The 25,579-nt window shown below is 41.2% G+C and overlaps 1 protein-coding gene across 1 annotated transcript in view; it reads left to right on the plus strand.

Annotated features, from left to right (window-relative positions):
• Positions 1 to 25,579, plus strand: part of LOC117271561 (voltage-gated inwardly rectifying potassium channel KCNH6-like) — a 414,055-nt gene that overhangs the window by 83,161 nt on the left and 305,315 nt on the right. The window contains exons 3-4 of the mRNA XM_078172846.1: positions 12,428 to 12,592; positions 12,918 to 13,377. Of these exons, the coding sequence (XP_078028972.1) occupies positions 12,428 to 12,592; positions 12,918 to 13,377 (625 nt within the window). The remainder of the gene's footprint in view (positions 1 to 12,427; positions 12,593 to 12,917; positions 13,378 to 25,579) is intronic.

Below are 25,579 nucleotides of genomic sequence, written 5' to 3' on the forward strand. Positions count from 1 at the left end.
AAAACTCATGACCTTCCCTGTGTATTTTTCAAATTCTACACCCCAATATTATGAAATAATCCCAACGACATCATCAAGGTTATCGTCTTGATAAGACATTATACATTGCAGGCTAAATAGAAGGGTACAGAGTATAATAACATGGTCAGACAGTGTCAAATGTAAATGATGACAAGCTGCCCGACGCGGGCAGGGTCATTGACTATGCTCCGCATGTATTACAGTTAGCATTTCAACAAGAATCAACTACTGCCTTGTGGCAATTCAATAATTTATTGCTAACATACAGTCAGATTGTTAAATTCATTTCTGACCAGATAGAGCAATTTATTTCTATTAATGATAATGGGGAAACATCAAAAGGAATACTCAGGGAAGCTCCTAAAGCTTACAGTCACAGACAAGTAATTTCTTATAGTAAACTGGCTCATCGCTCCTGTCTGAAACTTCTATCTGAGATTTCAGATGCATTTTTAGAAACTGACCATCAGCATTCACTAATACCATCCTCCGACCTATACAACAGGAGAATGGCCCTTCAATCAGAATTTGATCTTCTTTCAACTGATGAATCAGCTAAGCTACTATTGCAATCCGAACATAGATTTTATGAGCAAGGTGAAAAGGCTGGATGCCTATTGGCTCATCAGATTCATCAAGCAGCCGCTTCAAGGCTTATGGGAGAAACAAATTCAGCCTATGGTGGAATTCTCACTGACCAACAGCAAATTAATAATGAATCTCAGTCTTATTACACAAGTCTTTACACCTCAGAGTCAAAAGGAGACCCTTCACTGATAAATGACTTGAGAGCAGCAAGGCCAGTTAATGAGCCTCTCTCACTTGCAGACTTAATGCAATAAAAATATGCAAAACTCCAAAAACCCCTGGCCCCAACAGTTTTACTGCAGAATTTTTAAAAGTGTTCTTTCAAATTAGTTTTCAACTTACTCCTTGATGCATTTAATGAAGCCTTTTCTACCAATATTCTTCCTTCCACTTTCTATGAGGCATCAATTTCTATTTTGTGTCTCTGTATGCAGATGATCTGCTTTTGTATGTAACAAACCCCTACGAAACTATCCCCAACATTAAACCCACATTAAAGACGTATGGTGAGGTCTCTGGCTATAAATTATATTTGTCAAAAAGTTTTCTGTTACCAGTTAACAAAGCTGACCAGAAGCTTTTGTATTCGCATCTACCATTTGTAATAACAAATTCATTTAAATATCTGGGTGTGGCTATAACAAGAAATATTGCCACTTTGTTTAGTGCCAACTTTAAGCCCCTAATGGAGCGTACTGTTAAGGATCTTGAAAGGTGGTCCCATCTCCCCATCACTTTGGCAGGCAGAATCAATGCTGTAAAAATGAATGTTGTCCCAAAATTTTTATTTCTATTTAAAAGTACTCTGTTCTTGGTCCATAACTTTTTTCACTTCTCTTGACAAAATAATATTTAATTTTATTTGGAACAAGAAGACACCTAGTATTAGAAAAGCTTAAAGGGCCACTGTGTAAAATGGGTTGAAAAATGTTGAAAACAGTGACATCAGTGGTCAAATTCTAGATTGCAGGGCTCACTAGCTCACCCCTCCCGTCGGGTAAATGACGGTGGCCTCGTAGGGACAAAAAGCCTTGCGCAGACATGAGTTTTTCAGGAGTAGGTCTATCTCGCTACGAGGTGAATGTTTATTTAGAAATCTAAACCATGTTACGATATTGTAATGAATCACTCACGAGCAGGAGACCAGAGTAGCGTTCAGGAAAAAGGCCAGTTTATTTGAGCACTCCAAAAACTCCGGTAACATTCCAGGGGGTAAAAGACTCCGTCCCAAACTCTGACTCTTCTAGAGTAACCCACACACTCCATACACACATACTCGTTTACAATACCTAGCGGGTACCCCCTCCCCTCTCTGCTCCACCAATCTCCAGCCCGCACACTGACTGACAGCGTAGCCTGTAAACAGAGCTCAGCTGTTTATTTAGCCTAGCAATATCTCTGGACTATAGCTGCAATGGATGACTTTGAACGCGATTTTGAAGTTTCTTGTAGCGGACACAGACCCAGATGCATACCTGTTTGAGCCGGAACGTACAGATGAGGAACTTGAATGCTGAGCGGGCGAGAAGAGAGGCTGAATCCTCCGCTCCCATTTTGCTGCACAGAATGGGATTCGCTGCTACCATCTTTGGGGAGATATATCATCAGGAGGAAAAGCGCCGCAGAAAGCGCATCACAAGGAGTGAAGTTGCGTCTTCTTTTCCTTGCAGATGACGGTTCAGGTTCATTCTCTCCTGCTGCGTGGTAAATGTGGTCCATTCGCAAACTTTATAACTAAAAAAACCTTTCACTACTCTCCATCGACGAATTACTAACACTCTGCTGTTTCCTCCTCCTTCTTCCTTCCTTCCGCTGTCTTCGTTGGTTTATTTATACACGCGAAACGCGTTCTCTGGCTGGCTGGATTGTCTGCTCGGCAGCACAAGATGGCGACCTCTCTAAAGCAAGGCACTTGCTATAAATATATATATATATAAAAACATAATTATGAGGCTACGATTTATTTTATTTTATAGTGATTATACACTTATATAAACATATTAATGGGTAGAATATTCAGATTCAGATTCAGATTTGACAATAAACCATGCCAAATATTACACATTGGCCCTTTAAGACCATGTGGGGGGATGGGATTTCCAAACTTTCAGTCTCATCATTGAGCTTGCAATGTTCATGCTCTGTTGTTTTGGTTTCAATTTGATAAATCTGTTGAAAATCCCACTTGGGTACAAATGGAACATAATTCATGTTACCTGACATCTTTGACTAGACTCATGTTTTCTCCATTGCCCCTGTGACAATGTTTCACACAAGGAGTAGACCCAAACGCACGACTCAAGGACACAAGGGCTTTTCAAAAACACAGTCTTTAATGAAGACGGCAGGTAAGGCAGAGTCGAAGTCCAAAAAATAGCAAAGACAAAACACTGGGAACCTGACACTTGGAAACAAAAGGCTGGAATGCTAGTAGAGCTACTGAAACGAAGAGGACTGTCCTTGACAGGCTTGACACAGGAAACATGAAAAGTGGGGTGAATTCTCTAGGTCCTGGAGAGCTTAAGACAGACAGCAGCAGGGTTAATGACTCTAGATATGGGGAACGGTCCAATGAAGTGAGGGGCCAGCTTACATGACTGTACTCTGAGAGGAAGATCTTGAGCAGACAGCCACACTCTTTGCCCCGGTTGATACGAGGGAGCCGCAATCCACCCCCGGTCCGAAGCCATCTTGTTCCTAGCAGCAGCCTTAATAAGTTGAGATCTGGCCCTGGTCCAGATCTGACGGCACCGGCGAATGAGGGCTTGAGCAGATGGAACAGCTACTTCAGTCTTCAATTCAGGAAACAGAGAAGGTTGATAACCATAAGCACACTGAAAGGGAGTGAGACCAGAGGCAGAGCAAGGCAAGGTATTATGTGCATATTCGACCCATATGAGATTCTTACTCCATGAGGAGGGGCAACTGGAGACGAGACAGCGAAGACCCTTCTCCAACTCCTAGTTCAGTCTCTCTGTCTGTCCATTGGACTGTGGATGATAACTGGAGGAGAGGCTGACAGTGGCTCCAGTGAGAGTACAGAAAGCTTTCCAGAACTTGGAGACAAACTGTGGGCCCCGGTCAGACACCACATCCCTGGGGAAACCATGTAAACGGAACACATGCAACAGCATCACCTCAGCTGTTTCTTTGGCTGAGGGTAACTTGGGCAAAAGTATAAAATGAGCCATTTTGGTAAATCTGTCCACCACTGAGAGGACAGTGGTGTTACCTTCAGAGGGTGGCAGACCTGTGATGAAGTCCAACGAGATGTCTGACCAGGGGCGCTGAGGGACTTGCAGAGGATTGAGGAGTCCAGCGGGGGGCGAGAGGGGGACTTATTTCTTGAACATGTAGGACAGGCTGCTACATATTCCCCAACCTCCTTCTCCATGGCTGGCCACCAGAAACGATGCCTGATGATGAACATTGTCCTCTTCAACCCTGGATGACAGGCAAAGGGGGAGGCATGGGCCCAGTGGATCACCTGTGAGCGAACAGTAGGAGGCACAAACAACCTGTTCATGGGGTAGAGGGGTTACAATCAGTGGTTTCTGGGGAAAACTGGTGAGACAAGGCATCAGGTTTGACATTCCTGGACCCAGGACGATATGACAGAATGAAATTGAACCGGTTAAAGAAAAGAGCCCATCTTGCTTGTCGTGAGTTGAGCCTCCTGGCAGACCGGATGTATAGGTTCTTGTGATCTGTCCAGACAAGAAACTGTTGCTCTGTGCCCTCCAACCAGTGCCGACACTCCTCCAGGGCCACCTTAACAGCCAGCAACTCCTTATTGCCCACATCGTAGTTTCTCTCTGAAGGGGACAGTTTCCGGGAGAGGAAGGCACAAGGGTGGAGCTTGTTATCCACCAGGGACCGTTGGGACAAAACTGCTGCCACTCCAACCTCAGAGGCATCCACCTCAACCACAAACTGAAGGCGAGGGTCTGGAAGGGTGAGGATGGGAGCTGTGGTGAATCAGGTCTTCAGTCTCTGAAATGACAGCTCAGAGAGAGTCCACTGAAACTTGACATTTGGTGAGGTCAGTGCATGTAATGGGGCAGCAATGGAACTGAAATTTCAAAAGAAGCGTCTATAAAAGTTAGAGAACCCCAGGAAATGTTGCAGCTGTTTCCTGGAGGTGGGAGTGGGCCAATCTGAGACAGCACTAACCTTGGAGGGGTCCATCTGGATGTGATCTTGTGAGATGATGAATCCTAGGAAGGAGATGGTGGAGACATGGAACTCACACTTCTCAGCTTTTACAAAGAGCTGATTATCCAACAGCCGCTGCAGGACTTGACGCACATGTTGGGCATGAATCTCAGGGTCAGGGGAAAAAATCAAGATGTCATCAAGATACACAAAAACAAAATCATTTAACATGTCTCTCAGAACGTCGTTGACCAGGGCCTGGAAAACAGCGGGGGCATTTGTTAATCCAAATGGCATTACCAAGTACTTGTAGTGTCCACTAAGAGTATTGAAGGCAGTCTTCCATTAACCCCCCTCCCTTATCCTTACCAAATGATAGGCATTTCTAAGATCTAGTTTGGTGAAGATCTTAGCTCCTTGCAAGAGCTCAAAAGCAGATGAGATAAGAGGGAGGGAGTTCCTGTTCTTGATGGTGATTTCATTCAGTCCACGATAGTTGATGCAAGGCCAGAGGAACTTGTCCTTCTTGTCAACATAAAAGAATCCAGCTCCAGCTGGAGAGAAAGAAGGCTGAATAATCCCAGCCTCCAAGGAAGCTGAGATGTACTTTTCCATGGCATTGCGTTCAGGGGCAGACAGGGAGTACAGGCGACCCTTGGCGGGAAAAGTTCCTGGAAGCAGGTCAATAGCACAGTCATACTCTCTGCGAGGGGGAAGTGAGGTAGCGCTGGACTTGTTAAACACCTCCTTTAAGTCATGATAACACTAAGGGACTTTAGATAGATCAGGGTAGTTGGGATTATCCTGCTCCCACAAGTGTTCTGGGACCCCTGCGCTCTCCGAGAGTGATGGAGGAACACCTTGAGACTTAGGACACGGAGCAGGGAAATAGTCTTTAAGCCACCCCTTCCCCCAACCCATAATCTCCCCAGTAGACCAGTTAACTTGGGGATTGTGCTGAACTAACCAAGGGAACTCCAGAATGAGTGGGTGCAATGGAGAGCTAAAAAGGTGAAAACTTAGCTGGGTGCGGTGAGTGACTGTGTATAGTAACCGCCCATCCAAAGCGCTGGCTTCTAGGGTTTTAGGAAGGGGAAACACAGTAAGTTTAAGACTTTTAGCAAGTCTCCAGTCCATAAAGCTTTCATCAGCACCAGAGTCTATCAACACTTTCACTTTCTCAGAGAACACAGGGGAAATTAACTCAACCTCAGTCATAGCGCGAGATTTGTAGTTAGGAGAGATTGTTCAGCTCACCTGCGCCCTCCTCTTCACTGGCAAGCCCGGTCTTTTACTGGACATGTACCCAGGAAGTGTCCCGATTGACCACAATAGAAACATTGTCTCTCCTGCAAGCGTCACTGATGTTCCTCTAGAGATAACTTGACACGCCCCAACTAAATGGGCTTGTCCTGGCCACCAGAGGGTGCTGCTGCCACTGGAAGAGATGATTGACGAGGAGGAGAGTATCGGAATGGAGGCCAGTTACCATGAAGAAACCCCCTCTGAGAGGAAGGGGGGATGGGCCATCGGACTCTCTCCATCTCTCGTTCACTCAGATGGTTGTCAATCTTGATAGCCAAGGCAATGAAGGAATCCAGGTCAGCAGGAAGCTCCAAGGAAACTAGCTGGTCCTTAATAGCATCAGCTAGGCCATGGTGGAAGGTACTGAGAAGGGTAGGGACATTCCACCCACAGTCTGCCGCCAGAGTGCGAAATTCAATGGAATAGTCAACAACATGACGTTTACCCTGATGTAGGTCCATGAGAGCCCGGGCAGCATCAGGGCCTGGAGTCGAATGGTCAAAAACTTTGGACAGTGTGGAGGTGAAGAGGTCCAGAGAGTGACAGATGGGGGAGTCACAAGCCCACTCTGCAGTAGCCCATGCCTCTGCTTGCCCAGAAAGAAGGGAGATGATGAAAGCAACGTTGGAGCGTTCACTGCGAAAAGCTGCAGGCTGCAGCTCGAAATGCAGCCCACACTGTACCAAAAAGGCTCAAGAATTGTCCATATCCCCAGAAAAGTGTCTTGGTCTGGATAATTGGAGAGCGCAACTGAGGAAGAAACAGTTACTGGAGTAGTAGGAGGAGGAGAGTTACCAGTCGGCTGGGAAGCTGCTGTTGAAACTGGAGCTGGTGGATCGAGCCGGCCCAGGAACAGCTGCATCTGACTAGTAAGCACTCACTTGGGCAGTTATTGTGGTCTCTCTGTGACGGGCGTTGATCTCCTGGAGACCATGGCAGATGGAGCTCAGCTGATCCTCATGCTGATTGAGAAGTGTGCCTTAAGAACGGAGAGCAGCTTCCAGTGTGGCTGAGTTGGCTGGGTCCATGGTCCCACACGACTCAAGGACACAAGGGCTTTTCAAAAACACAGTCTTTAATGAAGACAGCAGGTAAGGCAGAGTCCAAAAGTCCAAAGTCCAAAAAACAGCAAAGACAAAATACAGGGAGCCTGACATTTCAAAACAAAAGGCTGGAACGCTAGTAGAGCTACTGAAACGAAATGGCACTGAGAGGAGAGAGCACGCAGACTAAATACATGAGGAGAGGGAAGACAATGAGACATGGGTGTAACACATTAGGGCGGGGCAGGTAATCACACTGGAGGGAAACTTGACAGGAAGTAATCTGAAACGAGAGGAGAGTAGACAAAATAAAACAGGAAATGCAGAACTGAAATGAGGACAAAACAGACATGACATCCTGTCATTACAATATGTTAAGAATAATAATAAAGAATAGTATTAGGAAGAAGTATGGATGGCAGATTGGTCCTTTTTATAGATGAAGTATTCCTGCCTTTGAACTACAAAATAAATTTCGTAGTTATATTAAAAATTATACACTCTCTTTTCCCAACTTGCCTGATGAAGCACCAATGGATTCTCTGTTTTCTTTTGAGCTCTCCAAAAAGGGTGCAATATCTTTTAGTTTTTTTCGAATCTACAAGACCCATCACTTGAGTATCTGAGGTCTGTATTGAAGATTGAGCTGGGGGTGGCTGTAACAGAAGAGCACTGGGAAAGAACCCTTGAGGGGGTCCACACAGCTTCCATCTGTGCCCGACATGGCCTCATCCAATTTAAGGTGCTGCATCGCCTACATTTCTCAAAAGTCAAACTCTCTAAAATGTACTCTGGTGTTGATTCCACTTGTGACGTGCAGACTTTCTCCTGCATCCTTAGCATGCTCATTCTGGCTGGGTCCTAATTTGTCAACCTTTGGGAATTCGATCTACAAAACACTGTCACATATTTTTAAAATGAAAATTCACTCAGATCCTCTGACAGCCATCTTTGGCATAGCAGGAGAGAAAAATAAGAATCTCTCAGGATCTAAACACAAAGTAACAAAGTTTGCTACTATATTAGCACAAAGAATAACCCTTCTACACTGGAAGAACCCTCAACCGCCATGCTGGACTCAGTGGTTGAGGGAAGTGATGCAACATCTCAAACCCGAGATGCATAGACTCACATTAAATGGCTCTTCTGATAAATTTATGAGAATTTGTAATCCATTCTTGCAATATATAAAAGCCAGACTCTAACCCCCACTTTCTTGACAGCTCTACATAAAGTAAGTCATATTTAATTTATTTTTACATTTTTTATATCTTCTAGCCAATCACAATGGGATGGGCCCTGATAAGGCCTTCATCTTCTACAACTGCCTGTGCTTTTAAAGGTTCTGTGTATATCTAGTTATCTGTATATATGTGTACTTGTGCATATGTATACCCTTTTTTTCTTTTATAATGCTGTAAAGCAGTCTATATGTTGTTTTAAAACCAATAAAAATATGTTAATATATATGTATATGATATATATATATATATATATATATATATATATATATATATATATATATATATATATATATAGCCAGATAGTCCTGAAAGAGTCTGAGGGGCTTTGGACACAGAGCAGGGCAATTAGTGTGTCACCCAGCTGTTTTGACTACAACTCACCCAGGTGGATCTCCATGGTCACCTGTGCTGCATGGCTAAAGTGCTCTGGAGCAGGTTGACTTCAGATCAGCTCGGTTATGTTCCCAGGCTGAGTGAAGTCTGGTGACCCAAAGAGAGCCACACTAAGTGGAAGCTGATACAGGACCGTGGTGCTCTCTGACATGGATCATTTAACTAAAGCAATTCATAACTAAGTATTCTGGTATTTAATTTAGGCTCCATTTTGTTTCACTTGTCAATCAGTGAGCCTCTTTGTGCATCTACAGTATATTGGATATGATGGCTGACCTGTATACACTCATATTCCTCATCACATGTCTTTATACCTTGTTGCCTGTGTCACTGATGAGCTTTGGCCAAACTGAAGACAAAGTCTGTTTTACTCATAAAGTTTTGAAATTATAAACTAGACTCTCCTGATTGAAGTCACTGTAATATTCAAAAAGATTGGCATAGCTCAAGATTTAGTATCAATGGATTATCATGTTGGAAACATACCTGGCTATTAAGTCTGTGTGTGTGTGTGTGTGTGTGTGTGTGTGTGTGTGTGTGTGAAGGACAGACAGGAGAGGAGGATGCATGGATTAATTTAGCTACATGCCAGCTTATTCTACTTTAATGACATCACAATGACATGGCTGGATGATTATCTGCTATAGAGCAAAGACACACAAACACACACATGCAAACACACATCCAAAGCCTGCTGCAACCTTACCCATCCATTAAATCCAGTTTCATCTGAAGACATTTTTTCCGTTTTGAACTCAACGAAAGATATATAACAAACATAATATATAACAAAATGATGAGAGAAAGCCACCCAGACATCATGTTTTCAATAATAACCCACTCTACCTCAGCAGGATAATCCATTTTGACGAAAAATATTGCACAATGGTGAAGCTAATAACCACTGACGTGGAGGAGGAAAGGATCTTATGACACACAGATCATACCTTCCATAAATACTGATAATATGTTATAACTAGATAATGAAAGAAAAAAGTGACTAGGTATGAGCATGTTAGGATTGATTTCAGGGTATACTGAACATACCCTGATTACACTCCTACATCACTGCAGCAATGTGAGAAGTTAGACTACTGGTGGTTAGGGGTGCATTCCGAATCACAAATTACTTTTAGTATGTACTGCAACTGCCCTTAAAAAATATGCACTGTTGCATGCAGTTTGCACACAATAGCAACATACTACAGTCTCAAAACTTGACATAACATTGCGCCCTGAACTTTGACCCTCTTGCTCATGTATTTGTTACCTTGGAAATAAAACAAAACGCTGTTCACCGAGCTCACCAGAGACATAGGTCAACCTGGAGAGACCTGCTATTGCTGTTACTTTGCAATGTATGTGGTTTTAACTTTGAAGTAAATTTTAACATATTCACCACAGTAAAACTACATTGTTATTTTCATACATGTCCTTTTGCTGTTGGCAATCTTTATCATTATTTTGTTTATGGAAACAATCAGTATTCCCATTCATCACTTATTTGAATTCTCTGTCAGCCTTCATTGTGGCTTATGAGAGTTGCAAATCAGCTTTTAAACCGCTGTCAACAAGTGGTCATCTGTTTACAGCTCAGCTGATGTGACATATCTTCCGCTGCGCAGAGGACTGTGGGTGAGAATAGTCAGAAAGCATGCTGGCTTACATACTGCAAAATATGACCGGATGTAGTAGAACATTGTGTTTTTTTGGCATACTGCATTTGACATACTATGTATTGGGACATACTAAATATTTTTCTTGCATAATATATAGTATGGTAGCATGGGGATTGGAACATAATAGATGTTTCAGACCTTGATTTGCACTCTCTGCCATCTTGTCTGTGCTGCAGCCAAAGGCAAAAGATTGCTGGTGCAGAATCAAGGAAGCTTCAGCAACCATGGCTGAGTGTTAGGGGTTGAGACTGCTTTTTCTTGCCCTGGTTTCTTTGTCATATTTTTTTCAGTAGACCACAGATATGCAACAAAGTGAACTAAAACTAAACCAGACTACACTATGTTTATGCCTCGCATATAATTTCAGCTTAGTTTAGTGTGAAGTTTTAAGATTTTGATCTTTCTCTGATGGTGAAATTACCATCCTACCTGAAGGACACCAGCAATTTCCTTGATCAGTTATCACATGTTCAAATTCCTGATGATCACATTTTCTTGCTTACACTAGATGTTGCCAGTTTATACACCAACATCCCTCCCCTTCAGTTTTTCTTGGACAACGGGGATGATTTAACACCTCCCACCCAGCTCCCGGTTGATATTTCTCATATTGACCAAAAACGATTTTCTTTAAATTGTTTCCTTCTACAGACTCAGGGCGTTGTTATGGGTGCGACATCCAGACTATGCTAATCTGTCCTTTCCTTTCTATCATTCTGTGTACAGTTGCGTTTTTTGTACATTTGTCATGTATTCTGCTATCATGTATTGGTGTTTGAGGATGTTGTGAATAGCATACTGCTCATATGGCAGGTAATTGTAACTTGGTAGTCATACTTCTGCTCCTCATAGTTAAACTCATCTAATTAGTGGCACCAGCTGATTGATTTACCACACCTGGTAAGAATCTGTCTGTATCTGTATATGTTGTGTGAAGCACACATGTCAGTAGCACTGATGATAGTCAATGACTGAAACATTTGCTGCTGTTTTTACCCACTCTTCATCATGTTTTTGCACTTTGGGCACATTTTTGTGCACAGATGTCCTGAATAAATAGACCATTTTTGCATTGATCTCAGCCCCAGGACCTTTTTGTGGCTCTCTGGCCAAGTTACATTGGTGTGTGGGTATCTCCTCAGCCTCTTGCTCACTGAGGTATAAATTGTTTGAAAATTATGTCAACGAGTGCATACACTCAGATGATTTAATAAGCAGCTGGTGTCATCTTTAAAGGGACATTGTGTAGCATTTTCAGTTGTTTATTGGCAAAAATCGATGTCTGCATTCATAAATGTTATCATTGATGTATTATTACCTCCACCAATAATCTGACTTAGTTACAGAAAAGGAGAATTTCGGATTTGTTTGTACATAGGGCGGGAGGGAAGAGGGAATCAAAAAGGCAACGTGACTGGTTAATTAAAAAATGAGGGTCAACATCGGGGTAGCCTTTCCCAGGTGGAAAGAGCTGCTGGAGAAAGGTAATGCTATCACAGGCCGCTATCAGCGGCGCAGTGATGCGAGGAGGCATGTGAGGTTGAGCCACTTGTCAGTTTTCAAAAGACAAGACGTGATTGTTTTTTTCCGATCTATACCTGCCCCAGCAGACCTACGTTGTAAACACAGCCAGCATGGTGAGGAGGGGGGTTTGTCAATTCACGTTGCGTGTGTCTGTGTAGGAGCCTGAATGAAAACTCCATGGAGTATCGGATGACATGGTTTCATCAGTGTTATCATAGTTTTTTGGTACCGTTGTTCCAATATGTGTTTGAAACAGTGAGGCACTAGAGTGCGCTATCCGTCTGAATGCAATATAGGATTTCAACGTTAGATGGGAGAAATTCCTACACACTGTGGCTTTAAGAGGAATTGTTCAGAATGGCATGAATCAACTGACTCCTATCTTCCTGTCCCATACAGAAGCTGCTCACATCTCATGAGATGAGGGCAAGGAACTTTCATCATTCTTCTCCTGTGTGTCTGCCTGTCCCTGCAGGAGTGTGTTTCCATTGCGCAATAGATGTGGTTCCAGTGAAGAATGAAGACGGGCTGGTCATCATGTTCATTCTCAACTTCGAGCTTCCCACTGACCCCAGATCAACCAACAGCTCACCAGCCAGAGAGCTCAACAGAGTGCTGCGTATCCCCTGGCTGACCCTAGGTATGTTTGCCTTATATATTCAGTTCATTAACAGACACTGAAGTATGAATTATGACAGACTTAGCATACACACTGATTTCCTTACATTCACAACAACTCATCAACCTAAAGTTTTAGAAGATTTTGACATGTAATATACCCTAACTTATTGCCATACTTGGGCCTTTTAGGCCCTCAGACTGTCCAGGGTTCCAGGGCAGTTGCTTAAAAATAAAACTACTTAGTTATAGCAAATAAAAAAGTAGAATTGTATTTCACTCTTCTTTTTATAATTAAAACAAAGAGTAACTGAGCCATCACTGTCTTCTTCTCTTGCTCCATCCAGCTCGGAGGCAGCATCTGCGCCTCCTCCTCCGTTCCCTCAGCTCCAGTACAGGTGTCCTGTCACAGGACACAGAGCTGGATGCTCCTCGTGCCGACCTTGCTTCCCTTGGACATGAATCTGTGGCCCTGGAAAAACTGCTATCCCTCCCTGAGAGACAGCAGCTGGTGGAGGCAGGAGCTGCACTACTGCTGTGGGACGAAGAGAGGGAGGATGAGGAAGAAGAAATGACAAGAGGGGGAACAGGAGGAGAAAGCAGCAGCTTGGTAGCACCCAGACAAAGGAGCAATGGAAACAGAAATAGAAGAGAAGGAGGTGAAGCCTGTGGACTGCTCAGGGATACGAGTTCAAGAGGAGGAGGAGGGAGAAGAGGGAGGGAGCTCCACACAGGTCTGCCCCCAGGTCCATCCTCAGCACCCCCAAAACTGACCCTGCCACTAGCCTCCTCAAATGCTCCACCAAGGTAATTCAGAATAATTATTAGAATCTGGAAGACAACTATACTACATCATTTGAAATACTAATTAAGATAAGATAAGATATGATTAGATAAGATAAGATACACCTTTATTGATCCAGTGTTACAGCAGTCAAGGGGAAAGAGTCAGATCAAAGATTTCAATATTTACAATACAATATTTAATTTATAATAATAATAATAATTAAAGCTGCAAGCAGCGTTGGGCGGGACCTTGGACTCTCGCTATCGGCCTCCAGCTCACGTAGACAGTGCAAATTATTCGTAAGAAATGTCGATAAAACAAGCAATGTCGATAGAACGCAAGGTCAATTTTGGCAATAGAGGGACTTTATATTACAATACATTACAATATGTATTTAATTTTCAACCGATGTATTAACTAAAATGTAACTTCGATATGTCAGCTATGGAAACAAAATGTCTTCTCCAAACATCCACATTGAAATAAAATACACTGTAATGATATATAATGTTAACAACAACATGGTGTCTGTCATACTGTTAAGAATTGAAGTGTTCCCCATGTACTGTAAAAGACAAAGGTCTGTGGTGACAGACAACAAATATTAAAATGGGATAAAACATGAATTATAAAGGAGAGTAAATCATAAAAGAAAACAATTTTTAAAAAGACTAAAGTGGTGATTAAACAAAGGAGCTTGTAATTTTGGAGTGTAACATTTCCTCAAAGATGTGTATACTTTCCTGATGTTTGTAACACTCTATTATGGACTTGTACTTGAAATGAGCTGGAGGGTTACAGCAAATTACCTCATTTCAAGTACAAGTCCATAATAGAGTGTTACAAACATTGATGAAAATAAATGGAAATACTTTTAAGGTCATTTTTAAAGTAATTTAAAACCTCTTGACCTGTTGAAGAGCTTGGGTGTAAAACAAATGAATGCGCTCATTTGTGGTGTGAGGTTATATTTTGAAAGTTGTAGACATAAGCCATGTGACCTAATGAAACTTTGACTTGTGTGATGAACAAACGACACATCCATATTAATTTTACATCACGTGGCCTAGTGAAAGCTTGATTGATGTGTACTGGCTGATGTGAGGATATAAGTAACAGCAGGCAGACACAAATATATACTAGTTAATTTCAGTGGAGAAACTGAGCAGGACTACATGTATTTGATCGTGTACTGCTGAAGCACAGTTTTAGCTACAGATTTGATTCAAATTCTAAATGAGGCAAAAGAGTTTGACCTGGAAATCTTGAATTTACATGTTTTTGCTATCAGACATTTATTTAGGAAATTGTAGGAATGAGACACATGAGCTGGTCAGTTTGGTCAATGTTATCCTGTCAGGTGTGTGTGACCAGTTTTAATTCAATCTTTCTACAGCATTCGTACAGGCAGCAGCAGCCATTTTACTGTGTCTATGTGTCGCAGAAATTGTCAAGAGGTTTTGTGACATGTCACCTTAAAGAGGGCATAAAATCCAAACTGTTCGAGTAATGACAAAATTGTTCAGAGGAATTGTTTAGCAGGGCATGGTCTATCATGTGTGCATGTTTGAAGTCGATACAATAAATGGTGTAGGAGGAAATATTTTTTTAGTAAGAGAATTTTTGAAAAATGGCATCTTTCTTTGAAAGGGCAAATAGCTCACTTCCTGTTGTATTTAGGTCAGTGGTTACAGTGCATGATTTATAGGTCTTGATGAGACGAACAAACCAGTTTTGGTTTTGTCTTTCTACGACATTCGTATGGTTCGCAGCGGGCATTTTAGTGTGTCTAGGTGGCGCGAAAATCGTCAGGAGATTTTGTAAGACATCAAGATTTCATAAAATCCAAACCATTCGAGTAATGAAAAAGTTATACAGAACATCTGATTAGGACAAGTTGATCTGTCATGTATGCGAGTTTGAAGCCGTTACGATAAACGGTGTAGGACGTGTTGTTTTTTTAAGGATTTTGAAGAAAGAGCATTTTTGAGGCGAAATCTTACTTACCAGTCCAGCCACCAGTCCACGCTCCATATTTTGGTCTGGACAGGGACTCGAACAGGCGACCCTCCGGTTCCCAACCCAAGTCCCTATGGACTGAGCCACTGCCGCCCCACTATGTGACAATAATCATATGTGTATAATAACAGTAGAAGTATGACACACACAGACACAGACCGACAGACCGACAGACACACACACACACACATACAAGCAAACCTGACCAACAGTGCACTATCGAGTTACATTTGTCAACAGTGGACTTCAGTTTCTGGGCATTTTAAAAATACAAAAATAGAATTGAACATTAACTTTTAAGCTCTTTTACCATAATATTACTGCAAATGTGCTTTTTAATTTTTTTTAAAGAAATTGCCAAGAGGGGACTTTTATCCACGAGCGATGTCTACCTCTCAAAGAGGGGACCTCCATATGCTTCACTGTAACTGTCTGTGCTCAGTCTTTCACAGTGTTTGTTTACTGTAAAGACTTTCTTTGTTTCTTTCAAAAACAGATTTCACTTTAATGTTATCAATATTTACACATTTCTCTGTGATACACATATTAAAACAATCATGAAGACATTTTTTAATTTCAATTTCTAAACGTTTCTTGGGGGAATTCATATTCTTCTGTGTTGTGGTCATTTTTATGACCTGTGTGTGATGGATTATAGAGAGAGCTCCCATCCTCCTATGGTTTATATCTTATTTGTATATCCTTTAAATAATGTAAGTGGAGAAAAAACATTTGTCAATCTAAGACAGGTTTTGAAGCATGCATCTACTACACTTTGCTGTGGCTGTTCAGGCATCTTCAGGGCATTCATTTCAGACTCATTCATGAGGTCAGATGAAATTCTAAAAATTCTAAAATTCTTTTTTTTTTTTTTTTTTAAAGGATAATGTGCTGATTTGCTCTTGTGTTCTTACTCATGAATAATTACGTGTAAATGTTGGCTTCTGTCAGTTTTGACAGTACAAGAGGGGACCCTCTAGTACAATCTGTAGTGAGTATTCAATGAATTTTCTTGAAAATACACATTATGCAGAAATCTTGCATTGCATGAATCTATCTTGAAGAGAAAAACTAATCTATTTGGATATGAATCACAGATCGCATATTGTAGTCAAAAATGTGATATTTACACTAACTGCTAATGCCTCTCTCAGATCCATCATAAAAAGACCTCATAGGGTGCTGAAATATTCAGTGTCTTGATGGAGTTAACCTTATTCCTCTCTCAGAATCAAAACAACAGGATGCAGACCTTTAAAGAAGACTTCATGTATGGAATCTTGTTTTGAAGTTTGACTCTATAACAAAAAAGATAGATTTTATATATTGACTCAAGTCCCCTTTTTGCTTGTACAAAATGACACAAGTCCCCGCTTGAATATGATGCAGCAACATACACACTTCTTCATGGATGTGAATAAAGTGTCTGGCTCCTGTGAACAATATTGAAGTTAAAATGAATGATTTAAGATGTAAGATCTGCAGGAAATGTCACCCAAGCCTGCATGACCATGCAAGTTCAAGTAGACCACAGACATTACACCAAATATCAACCTGGAAAACTTAGGTCTCTCATGTTGATAAAAGTCAACTCTTACGCTCGAAATGACACTGACTTACAAAAATTACTGCTTAAAAGTTTTTATCTTACAATGTATCTAATACAAAGGATGGAAAAATATTATTGCAGCATGTCAGTAGAAGAAAAACAAAGTTAATTTTCTTAATTGAAGGACCGTGTCAATTAAATTGTGTTGTGCTTGAAATAATGAAATGGGCACTGAAATATTCAGTGTCTTGATGGAGTTAACCTTAATCCTCTCTCAGAATCAAAACAACAGGATGCAGACCTTTAAAGAAGACTTCATTTATGGAATCTTGTTTTGAAGTTTGACTCTATAACAAAAAAGATAGATTTTATATATTGACTCAAGTCCCCTTTTTGCTTGTACAAAATGACACAGCTCCCCGCTTGAATATGATGCAGTGACATACACACTTCTTCATGGATGTGAATAAAGTGTCTGGCTCCTGTGAACAATATTGAAGTTAAAATGAATGATTTAAGATGTAAGATTTGCAGGAAATGTCACCCAAGCCTGCATGACCAAACAAAAAAGATAGATTTTATGTTTTTAGGTGTTTTGAGGAAATGAAGAGGAGACACATCGGAGGGAGGGATGCATCGATACACTAATACTGCATAGATTATTTTTTTTCCGATTCACATTCATTTTTTTTACAGATAAAGGCTGTCTGAAGTGATGCACTCACATCTTACACATTAAAGTCTGATGCATGAGTGAATCTTTATACTCTATTGACATTGACTGACAACAGTTACTTCTGATATCTTATCTTCTGATATCTACTGCCAAGGACAAGGAAATATTGTTGCAGTCTGTCATTATAAGAAACACAAACTTAATTTTCTAAATTCAGGCACTGTGTCATTTAACTTGTCTTGTGTTTGTGTTATGGTAATGATGAGCATTGAAAGGTTCAGTGTCTGTCATGATAGAGTTAACCATTGTATAGATGGACTAAAGTCCCGTCAGATCTGAAATATAATGGAGATAAATTTTATGAACATAAGGGCCACGAGCTGGATTCAAATCCGGGCCGCTGCGGCAACAGCCTTGTACATGGGGCGCCTGCTCTACCAATAAGCCACTGACACCCCAACAGAGATGAATTTTATGAACATACTCCAAATTATCAGATATTTAAGTATATGTGTTTAATACCTAGCTGTCTACAGGTTTGATAGGCTACATTATGCTGTCAGAGAAAATGATATGTGTTGCAATGGGAATATGGAAAATGTTTGGTCTTGTTTGCTATGAGCAAAATTTGCTAAAGTTTTTTTGTAATTAATTAATCAATTAATTGATCATTAATGTTACCAGTGATCAATTGAGGAAAGTGCTTAAAATTGTCAACCCTAGTCAATAGCCTGCTACAATGCATCTATGCATGTAGATTCTTTATTATATATTTACATTTATGAAACACATGTTTTAATTTCAGTTGATGATGTGAACATAAAACTGTCTCTGATCAGTGAATGGACTGGGGGGGTGTAATTCTGTGACACTGAATCTCTGACAGTCAGTATCAGACCTGATTGTCTGCGGTGTGGGGGATGGTCTCTTGTTGTGAACAATGGTCGTTGGAGTCTGTTCACCTTGGGCTTCAGGTTGGAAATTTAAGTCTCCAAACTTTGAAGACTTGGTTGACTTTAAAATGGTACAAATCATGTATGGAGCAGAAAAGAAAAAAATAAAACAATCAAACAAACAAAAACCAATCACAGTTATTACATGGAAGCTTCAGGCCAAATCTAAAGTGTCTGTCCAAAAAAATGTATACACAGAAAGTCTCTAGTGCATATCCATATTAAATTCATCATTATATATTTGATCCTCACCACTGAGATGAGAAAATATATTTACTTAAAATTTAAAACACCATTGTCGTGAGGAACGGAAAACATGTAGAACATTCCGTTTGTTTAAACAAAGGTTTAAAAATAACATGCTGCATGGGGCGCTGGTGGCTTGGTGGTGGAGCGGGCGCCCCATGTGCAGGGCTGTTGCCACAGCGGCCCGGGTTCGACTCCAGCCTGTGGCCCTTTGCTGCGTGTCACTCCCTTTCTCTCTCCCCCCCTTCACACTTGTCTGTCCTATACCTTAAAGGCTAAAAAGCCCAAAAAAATATCTTAAAAAAAAAATAATAACATGCTGCATAAATATGACAATAGATGATGAGAGAGTAACATTGGCATAGTGAGGGAAAGATTACAGGAACTGCCAGGATGTATAGTGTCTTTCGTTTGTCATAGTTTTCAGTCACGTGACATGCATGGTGACCTGGAGGGCAAAACAATGGGCCAACATAGTGGCTCAAACCGGAGTCTCTGTAGGCACGCAGCTCAAGCCAGTACAATTTCCTTATGTTTCAAGCCACAAATATTTGAAGAAGGGCTGTGGCATATCATACCATCCACGATAACTCTCCGTTTATTATTAGGGACCGAGCCCTAAGGCAGAGGACTGCTCACAGAGCAGTCCTCGCTTTTTGTTTTTGCTGCGTTTATTATTAGGGACCGAGCCCTAAGGCAGAGGACTGCTCACAGAGCAGTCCTCGCCAAAGGCGAGGACCCTATTGTTTTTGCTCCGTTTATTAGCAGTCGCCTTTGGCGAGGACCCTCTGGTTTTTGCTGCGTGCGTTTATTGTGGACCGACTCCAACAGTAGTGGACTACTCACAGACCAGTCCTCGCCGAAGGCGAGGACCCCCCCTATACTTTTTGCTGCGTTTATTCTCACAGACCAGTCCTCGCCGAAGGCAAGGACACTATTGTTTTTGCTGCGTTTATTGGGTGTGAATGCTGCAAGCATTCACAACCTATGTTCTTCTACTACCAAAATTCTTTATTTTTCTTATTGGGTGTGAATGCTGCAAACATTCACAACCTATGTTCTTCTACTACCAAAATTCTTTATTTTTTTTATTGGGTGTGAATGCTGCAAGCATTCACAACCTATGTTCTTCCACTACCAAAATTCTTTATTTTTCTTATTATTATTCTTCCGCCGCGTTTTTCAACATCAATTATCTTCAACATACAGTACAGGCCAAAAGTTTGGACACACCTTCTCATTCAATGCGTTTTCTTTATTTTCATGACTATTTACATTGTAGATTCTCACTGAAGGCATCAAAACTATGAATGAACACATGTGGAGTTATGTACTTAACAAAAAAAGGTGAAATAACTGAAAACATGTTTTATATTCTAGTTTCTTCAAAATAGCCACCCTTTGCTCTGATTACTGCTTTGCACACTCTTGGCATTCTCTCCATGAGCTTCAAGAGGTAGTCACCTGAAATGGTTTCCACTTCACAGGTGTGCCTTATCAGGGTTAATTAGTGGAATTTCCTGCTTTATCAATGGGGTTGGGACCATCAGTTGTGTTGTGCAGAAGTCAGGTTAATACACAGCCGACAGCCCTATTGGACAACTGTTAAAATTCATATTATGGCAAGAACCAATCAGCTAACTAAAGAAAAACGAGTGGCCATCATTACTTTAAGAAATGAAGGTCAGTCAGTCCGGAAAATTGCAAACACTTTAAATGTGTCCCCAAGTGGAGTCGCAAAAACCATCAAGCGCTACAACGAAACTGGCACACATGAGGACCGACCCAGGAAAGGAAGACCAAGAGTCACCTCTGCTTCTGAGGATAAGTTCATCCGAGTCACCAGCCTCAGAAATCGCAAGTTAACAGCAGCTCAGATCAGAGACCAGATGAATGCCACACAGAGTTCTAGCAGCAGACCCATCTCTAGAACAACTGTTAAGAGGAGACTGCGCCAATCAGGCCTTCATGGTCAAATAGCTGCTAGGAAACCACTGCTAAGGAGAGGCAACAAGCAGAAGAGATTTGTTTGGGCCAAGAAACACAAGGAATGGACATTAGACCAGTAGAAATCTGTGCTTTGGTCTGATGAGTCCAAATTTGAGATCTTTGGTTCCAACCGCTGTGTCTTTGTGAGACGCAGAAAAGGTGAACGGATGGATTCCACATGCCTGGTTCCCACTGTGAAGCATGGAGGAGGAGGAGGTGTGATGGTGTGGGGGTGTTTTGCTGGTGACACTGTTGGGGATTTATTCAAAATTGAAGGCACACTGAACCAGCATGGCTACCACAGCATCCTGCAGCGACATGCCATCCCATCCGGTTTGCGTTTAGTTGGACGATCATTTATTTTTCAACAGGACAATGACCCCAAACACACCCCCAGGCTGTGTAAGGGCTAATTGACCAAGAAGGAGAGTGATGGAGTGCTGCGGCAGATGACCTGGCCTCCACAGTCACCGGACCTGAACCCAATCGAGATGGTTTGGGGTGAGCTGGACCGCAGAGTGAAGGCAAAGGGGCCAACAAGTGCTAAACACCTCTGGGAACTCCTTCAAGACTGTTGGAAAACATTTCAGGTGACTACCTCTTGAAGCTCATGGAGAGAATGCCAAGAGTGTGCAAAGCAGTAATCAGAGCAAAGGGTGGCTATTTTGAAGAAACTAGAATATAAAACATGTTTTCAGTTATTTCACCTTTTTTTGTTAAGTACATAACTCCACAGGTGTTCATTCATAGTTTTGATGCCTTCAGTGAGAATCTACAATGTAAATAGTCATGAAAATAAAGAAAACGCATTGAATGAGAAGGTGTGTCCAAACTTTTGGCCTGTACTGTACTTCAACCGATTCAAACCATTCAAACTTCTTCTGATTCGGCTTCATTAGGACATTATTGGAAACTTTCAGATTTCTCCATAACATTAATATTTTCCCGGGAATTCAACGTTAAAATTCCGACTTCTATTAAAGCGGATGGAGCGAAAATGGTTGGACCGCTACTAGTTCCACAAACTTCAACCAATTCAAACCATTCAAACATGAAAACGTTCAGCTGAATTAGGACATTCACGGATGTATTCACTTTTTTCCTAACATTAATACTTTCCGAGATTTTTCCGATTTTTCCCAAATCCTTTTCCCATTGGGAATGCATTACGGAATCCTCAAAAATCTAAAAATTTCACCTTTTTTCAAACTGTGACTACCCATTCATACTTTAAGCTAGAAACTCCATTCACAATGGAAAATATTCATCATTTTGCTGACATTTTACATATGATTCAACTTTTCAATCCCATTCAAACTTTCAAAAATATTCAGCGTTTTCTGAAACTTTGTTATAATGGAAGTCAATGAGAAAATCCTTCAAACTCACTCATCTTCACCCACACATCACGAATTCATACATTGACGTAGAAACTCCATTCCAACTCTCAAACGTTGACGCTGTCGTCGACTTTCAGGAACTAATTCAAATTTTCAATATCTCTTTTAGTTTTTCTACAAAGTCAGTTTAAAATACATGAAGTTTTCAGCCCTTCTCAGACTTTATAATGGGTGTGTATTGCATGAGCTAGAGTGGGTGATGTCATCACTAGAGTGGAGAGCAGCTGTAAACTCATCAAGAAATTTTCTCTTCAACTCACTCATACGGCCACAATTTTCACTGTACATACACAATTTATACCACAAAACGTAGGAAAATTTGTCCTGGTCACAGAAATGTTGACATGGAATCTGTGACACGTACACATTTTTGCCGAGCGGCTCCAAAGCGAAGGGAGCGCCGATTTTTTTCTCATTCACTCCCATGTAATCTGAGAGGAGAAATTTCTGGAAACAGCTGAGGTGCAACACATTTGTAAATCGCTCTGGTGACCCCATTTTTGACTGTAGAAATATAAAACATGACACGTGCGTTCACGAGAAGTGGCTCTCTCTCACCATCACTTTATTTTCATGATGGGACCAATGGTTTGGGTGTGGGAAGAATTTGTTTGAGGAGTTCAAACCCATTAAAAACAGCCTTTACTGATCTGCTCTCTCATGCGCTCTGTGTGTGCCCCTCAAGTGCAGGCAAGTCAGGAATCGCCATGACAACGGCTGCACACACAGACACACACACACAGCTCTCTACTCATACTTGAATTTTCTCTTCAACTCGCTCATACGGCCACAATTTTCACTGTATATACACAATTTATACCACAAAACGTAGGAAAATTTGTCCTGGTCACAGAAATGTTGATATGGAATCTGTCACATGTACACATTTTTGCTGAGTGGCTCCAAAGCGAAGGGAGCGCCGATTTTCTTCTCATTCACTCCCATGTAATCTGAGAGGAGAAATTTCTGGAAACAGCTGAGGTGCAACACATTTGTAAATCGCTCTGGTGACCCCATTTTTGACTGTAGAAATATAAAACATGACACGTGCGTTCAGGAGAAGTGGCTCTCTCTCACAATCACTTTATTTTCATGATGGGACCAACGGTTTGGGTGTGGGAAGAATTTGTTCGAGGAGTTAAAACCCATTAAAAACAGCCTTTGCTGATCTGCTCTCTCATGCGCTCTGTGTGTGCCCCTCAAGTGCAGGCAAGTCAGGAATCGCCATGTCAACGGCTGCACACACAGACACGCACACACAGCCCTCTACTCATACTTGAATTTTCTCTTCAACTCGCTCATACGGCCACAATTTTCACTGTACATACACAATTTATATCACAAAACGTAGGAAAATTTGTCCTGGTCACAGAAATGTTGACATGGAATCTGTGACACTTACACATTTTTGCTGAGCAGCTCCAAAGCGAAGGGAGCGCCGATTTTCTTCTCATTCACTCCCATGTAATCTGAGAGGAGAAATTTCTGGAAACAGCTGAGGTGCAACACATTTGTAAATCGCTCTGGTGACCACATTTTTGACTGTAGAAATATAAAACATGACACGTGCGTTCGCAAGAAGTGGCTCTCTCTCACAATCACTTTATTTTCATTATTGGACCAACGGTTTGGGTATGGGAAGAATTTGTTTGAGGAGTTAAATCTCCTCTAAAAGAGCTCTCTTCTCTGTGTTCTGTCTGTCTCTCTCTCTGCTCTTCTGCCAGGTGCACCTAGTTTATTACCATGGCAACCGCTGTGCCACACAAACTCACAGAAACATGATGTGTGTGTGTGTGTCTACATCTTACATGCAGACATGACAGGGGCAGAATCTCCATTTTAACCCTTTAGTTGCCAGAGTTATTTGAGGAAAATATTCATTTCAACATTTCAAAAGGCTTTCGCTTGAAAGTGGTGAGAGATAAAGGCATACTGTAAATGAGAAAACTATTCATCATGACCCAAAGTTTGTGATGGGAGTAAATTAACTCATCTAATTTGCATATTGTGGCGTCACTAGGCGGCGGCCATATTGGATTTCATAAATCTCAGTAAAACATTTCAATATTCTAATCATTCCAACTTTATTTTATTAAAGGCAGCTATTCAGTGTGGAGTCAGCTTTTCAACAAACTTTCAAACATTCATATCATTCAAACTTCATTGTATTCAAGACAGCATTGCAGCGTGGCTGCAGCTCGCAGCATTCACACCCGCAATTTCTTCAGAAATTGCTTCTCTAGTTATTATTATTCTTCTGCCGCGTTTTTCAACATCAATTATCTTCAACATACTTCAACCGATTCAAACCATTCAAACTTCTTCTGATTCAGCTTCATTAGGACATTATGGGAAACTTTCAGATTTTTCCATAACGTTAATATTTTCCCGGGAATTCAACGTTAAAATTCCGACTTCTATTAAAGCGGATGGAGCGAAAACGGTTGGACCGCTACTAGTTCCACAAACTTCAACCGATTCAAACCATTCAAACATGAAAACGTTCAGCTGAATTAGGACTTTCACGGATGTATTCACTTTTTTCCTAACATTCATACTTTCTGAGATATTTCCGATTTTTCCCAAATCCCTTTCCCATTGGGAATGCATTACGGAATCCTCAAAAATCTAAAAATTTCACCTTTTTTCAAACTGTGACTACCCATTCATACTTTCAGCTAGAAACTCCATTCAAAATGGAAAATATTCATCATTTTGCTGACATTTTACATATGATTCAACTTTTCAATCCCATTCAAACTTTCAAAAATATTCAGCGTTTTCTGAAACTTTGTTATAATGGAAGTCAATGAGAAAATCCTTCAAACTCACTCATCTTCACCCACACATCACGAATTCATACATTGACGTAGAAACTCCATTCCAACTCTCAAACGTTGACGCTGTCGTCGACTTTCAGGAACTAATTCAAATTTTCAATATCTCTTTTAGTTTTTCTACAAAGTCAGTTTAAAATACATGAAGTTTTCAGCCCTTCTCAGACTTCATAATGGGTGTGTATTGCGTGAGCTAGAGTGGGTGATGTCATCACTAGAGTGGAGAGCAGCTGTAAATTCATCAAGAAATTTTCTCTTCAACTCGCTCATACGGCCACAATTTTCACTGTACATACACAATTTATACCACAAAACGTAGGAAAATTTGTCCTGGTCACAGAAATGTTGACATGGAATCTGTGACACGTACACATTTTTGCTGAGCAGCTCCAAAGCGAAGGGAGCGCCGATTTTTTTCTCATTCACTCCCATGTAATCTGAGAGGAGAAATTTCTGGAAACAGCTGAGGTGCAACACATTTGTAACTCGCTCTGGTGACCACATTTTTGACTGTAGAAATATAAAACATGACAGGTGTGTTCACGAGAAGTGG

The sequence above is a fragment of the Epinephelus lanceolatus genome, chromosome 12 (assembly GCF_041903045.1).
Source record: "Epinephelus lanceolatus isolate andai-2023 chromosome 12, ASM4190304v1, whole genome shotgun sequence".
Lineage (NCBI taxonomy): Eukaryota > Metazoa > Chordata > Actinopteri > Perciformes > Serranidae > Epinephelus > Epinephelus lanceolatus.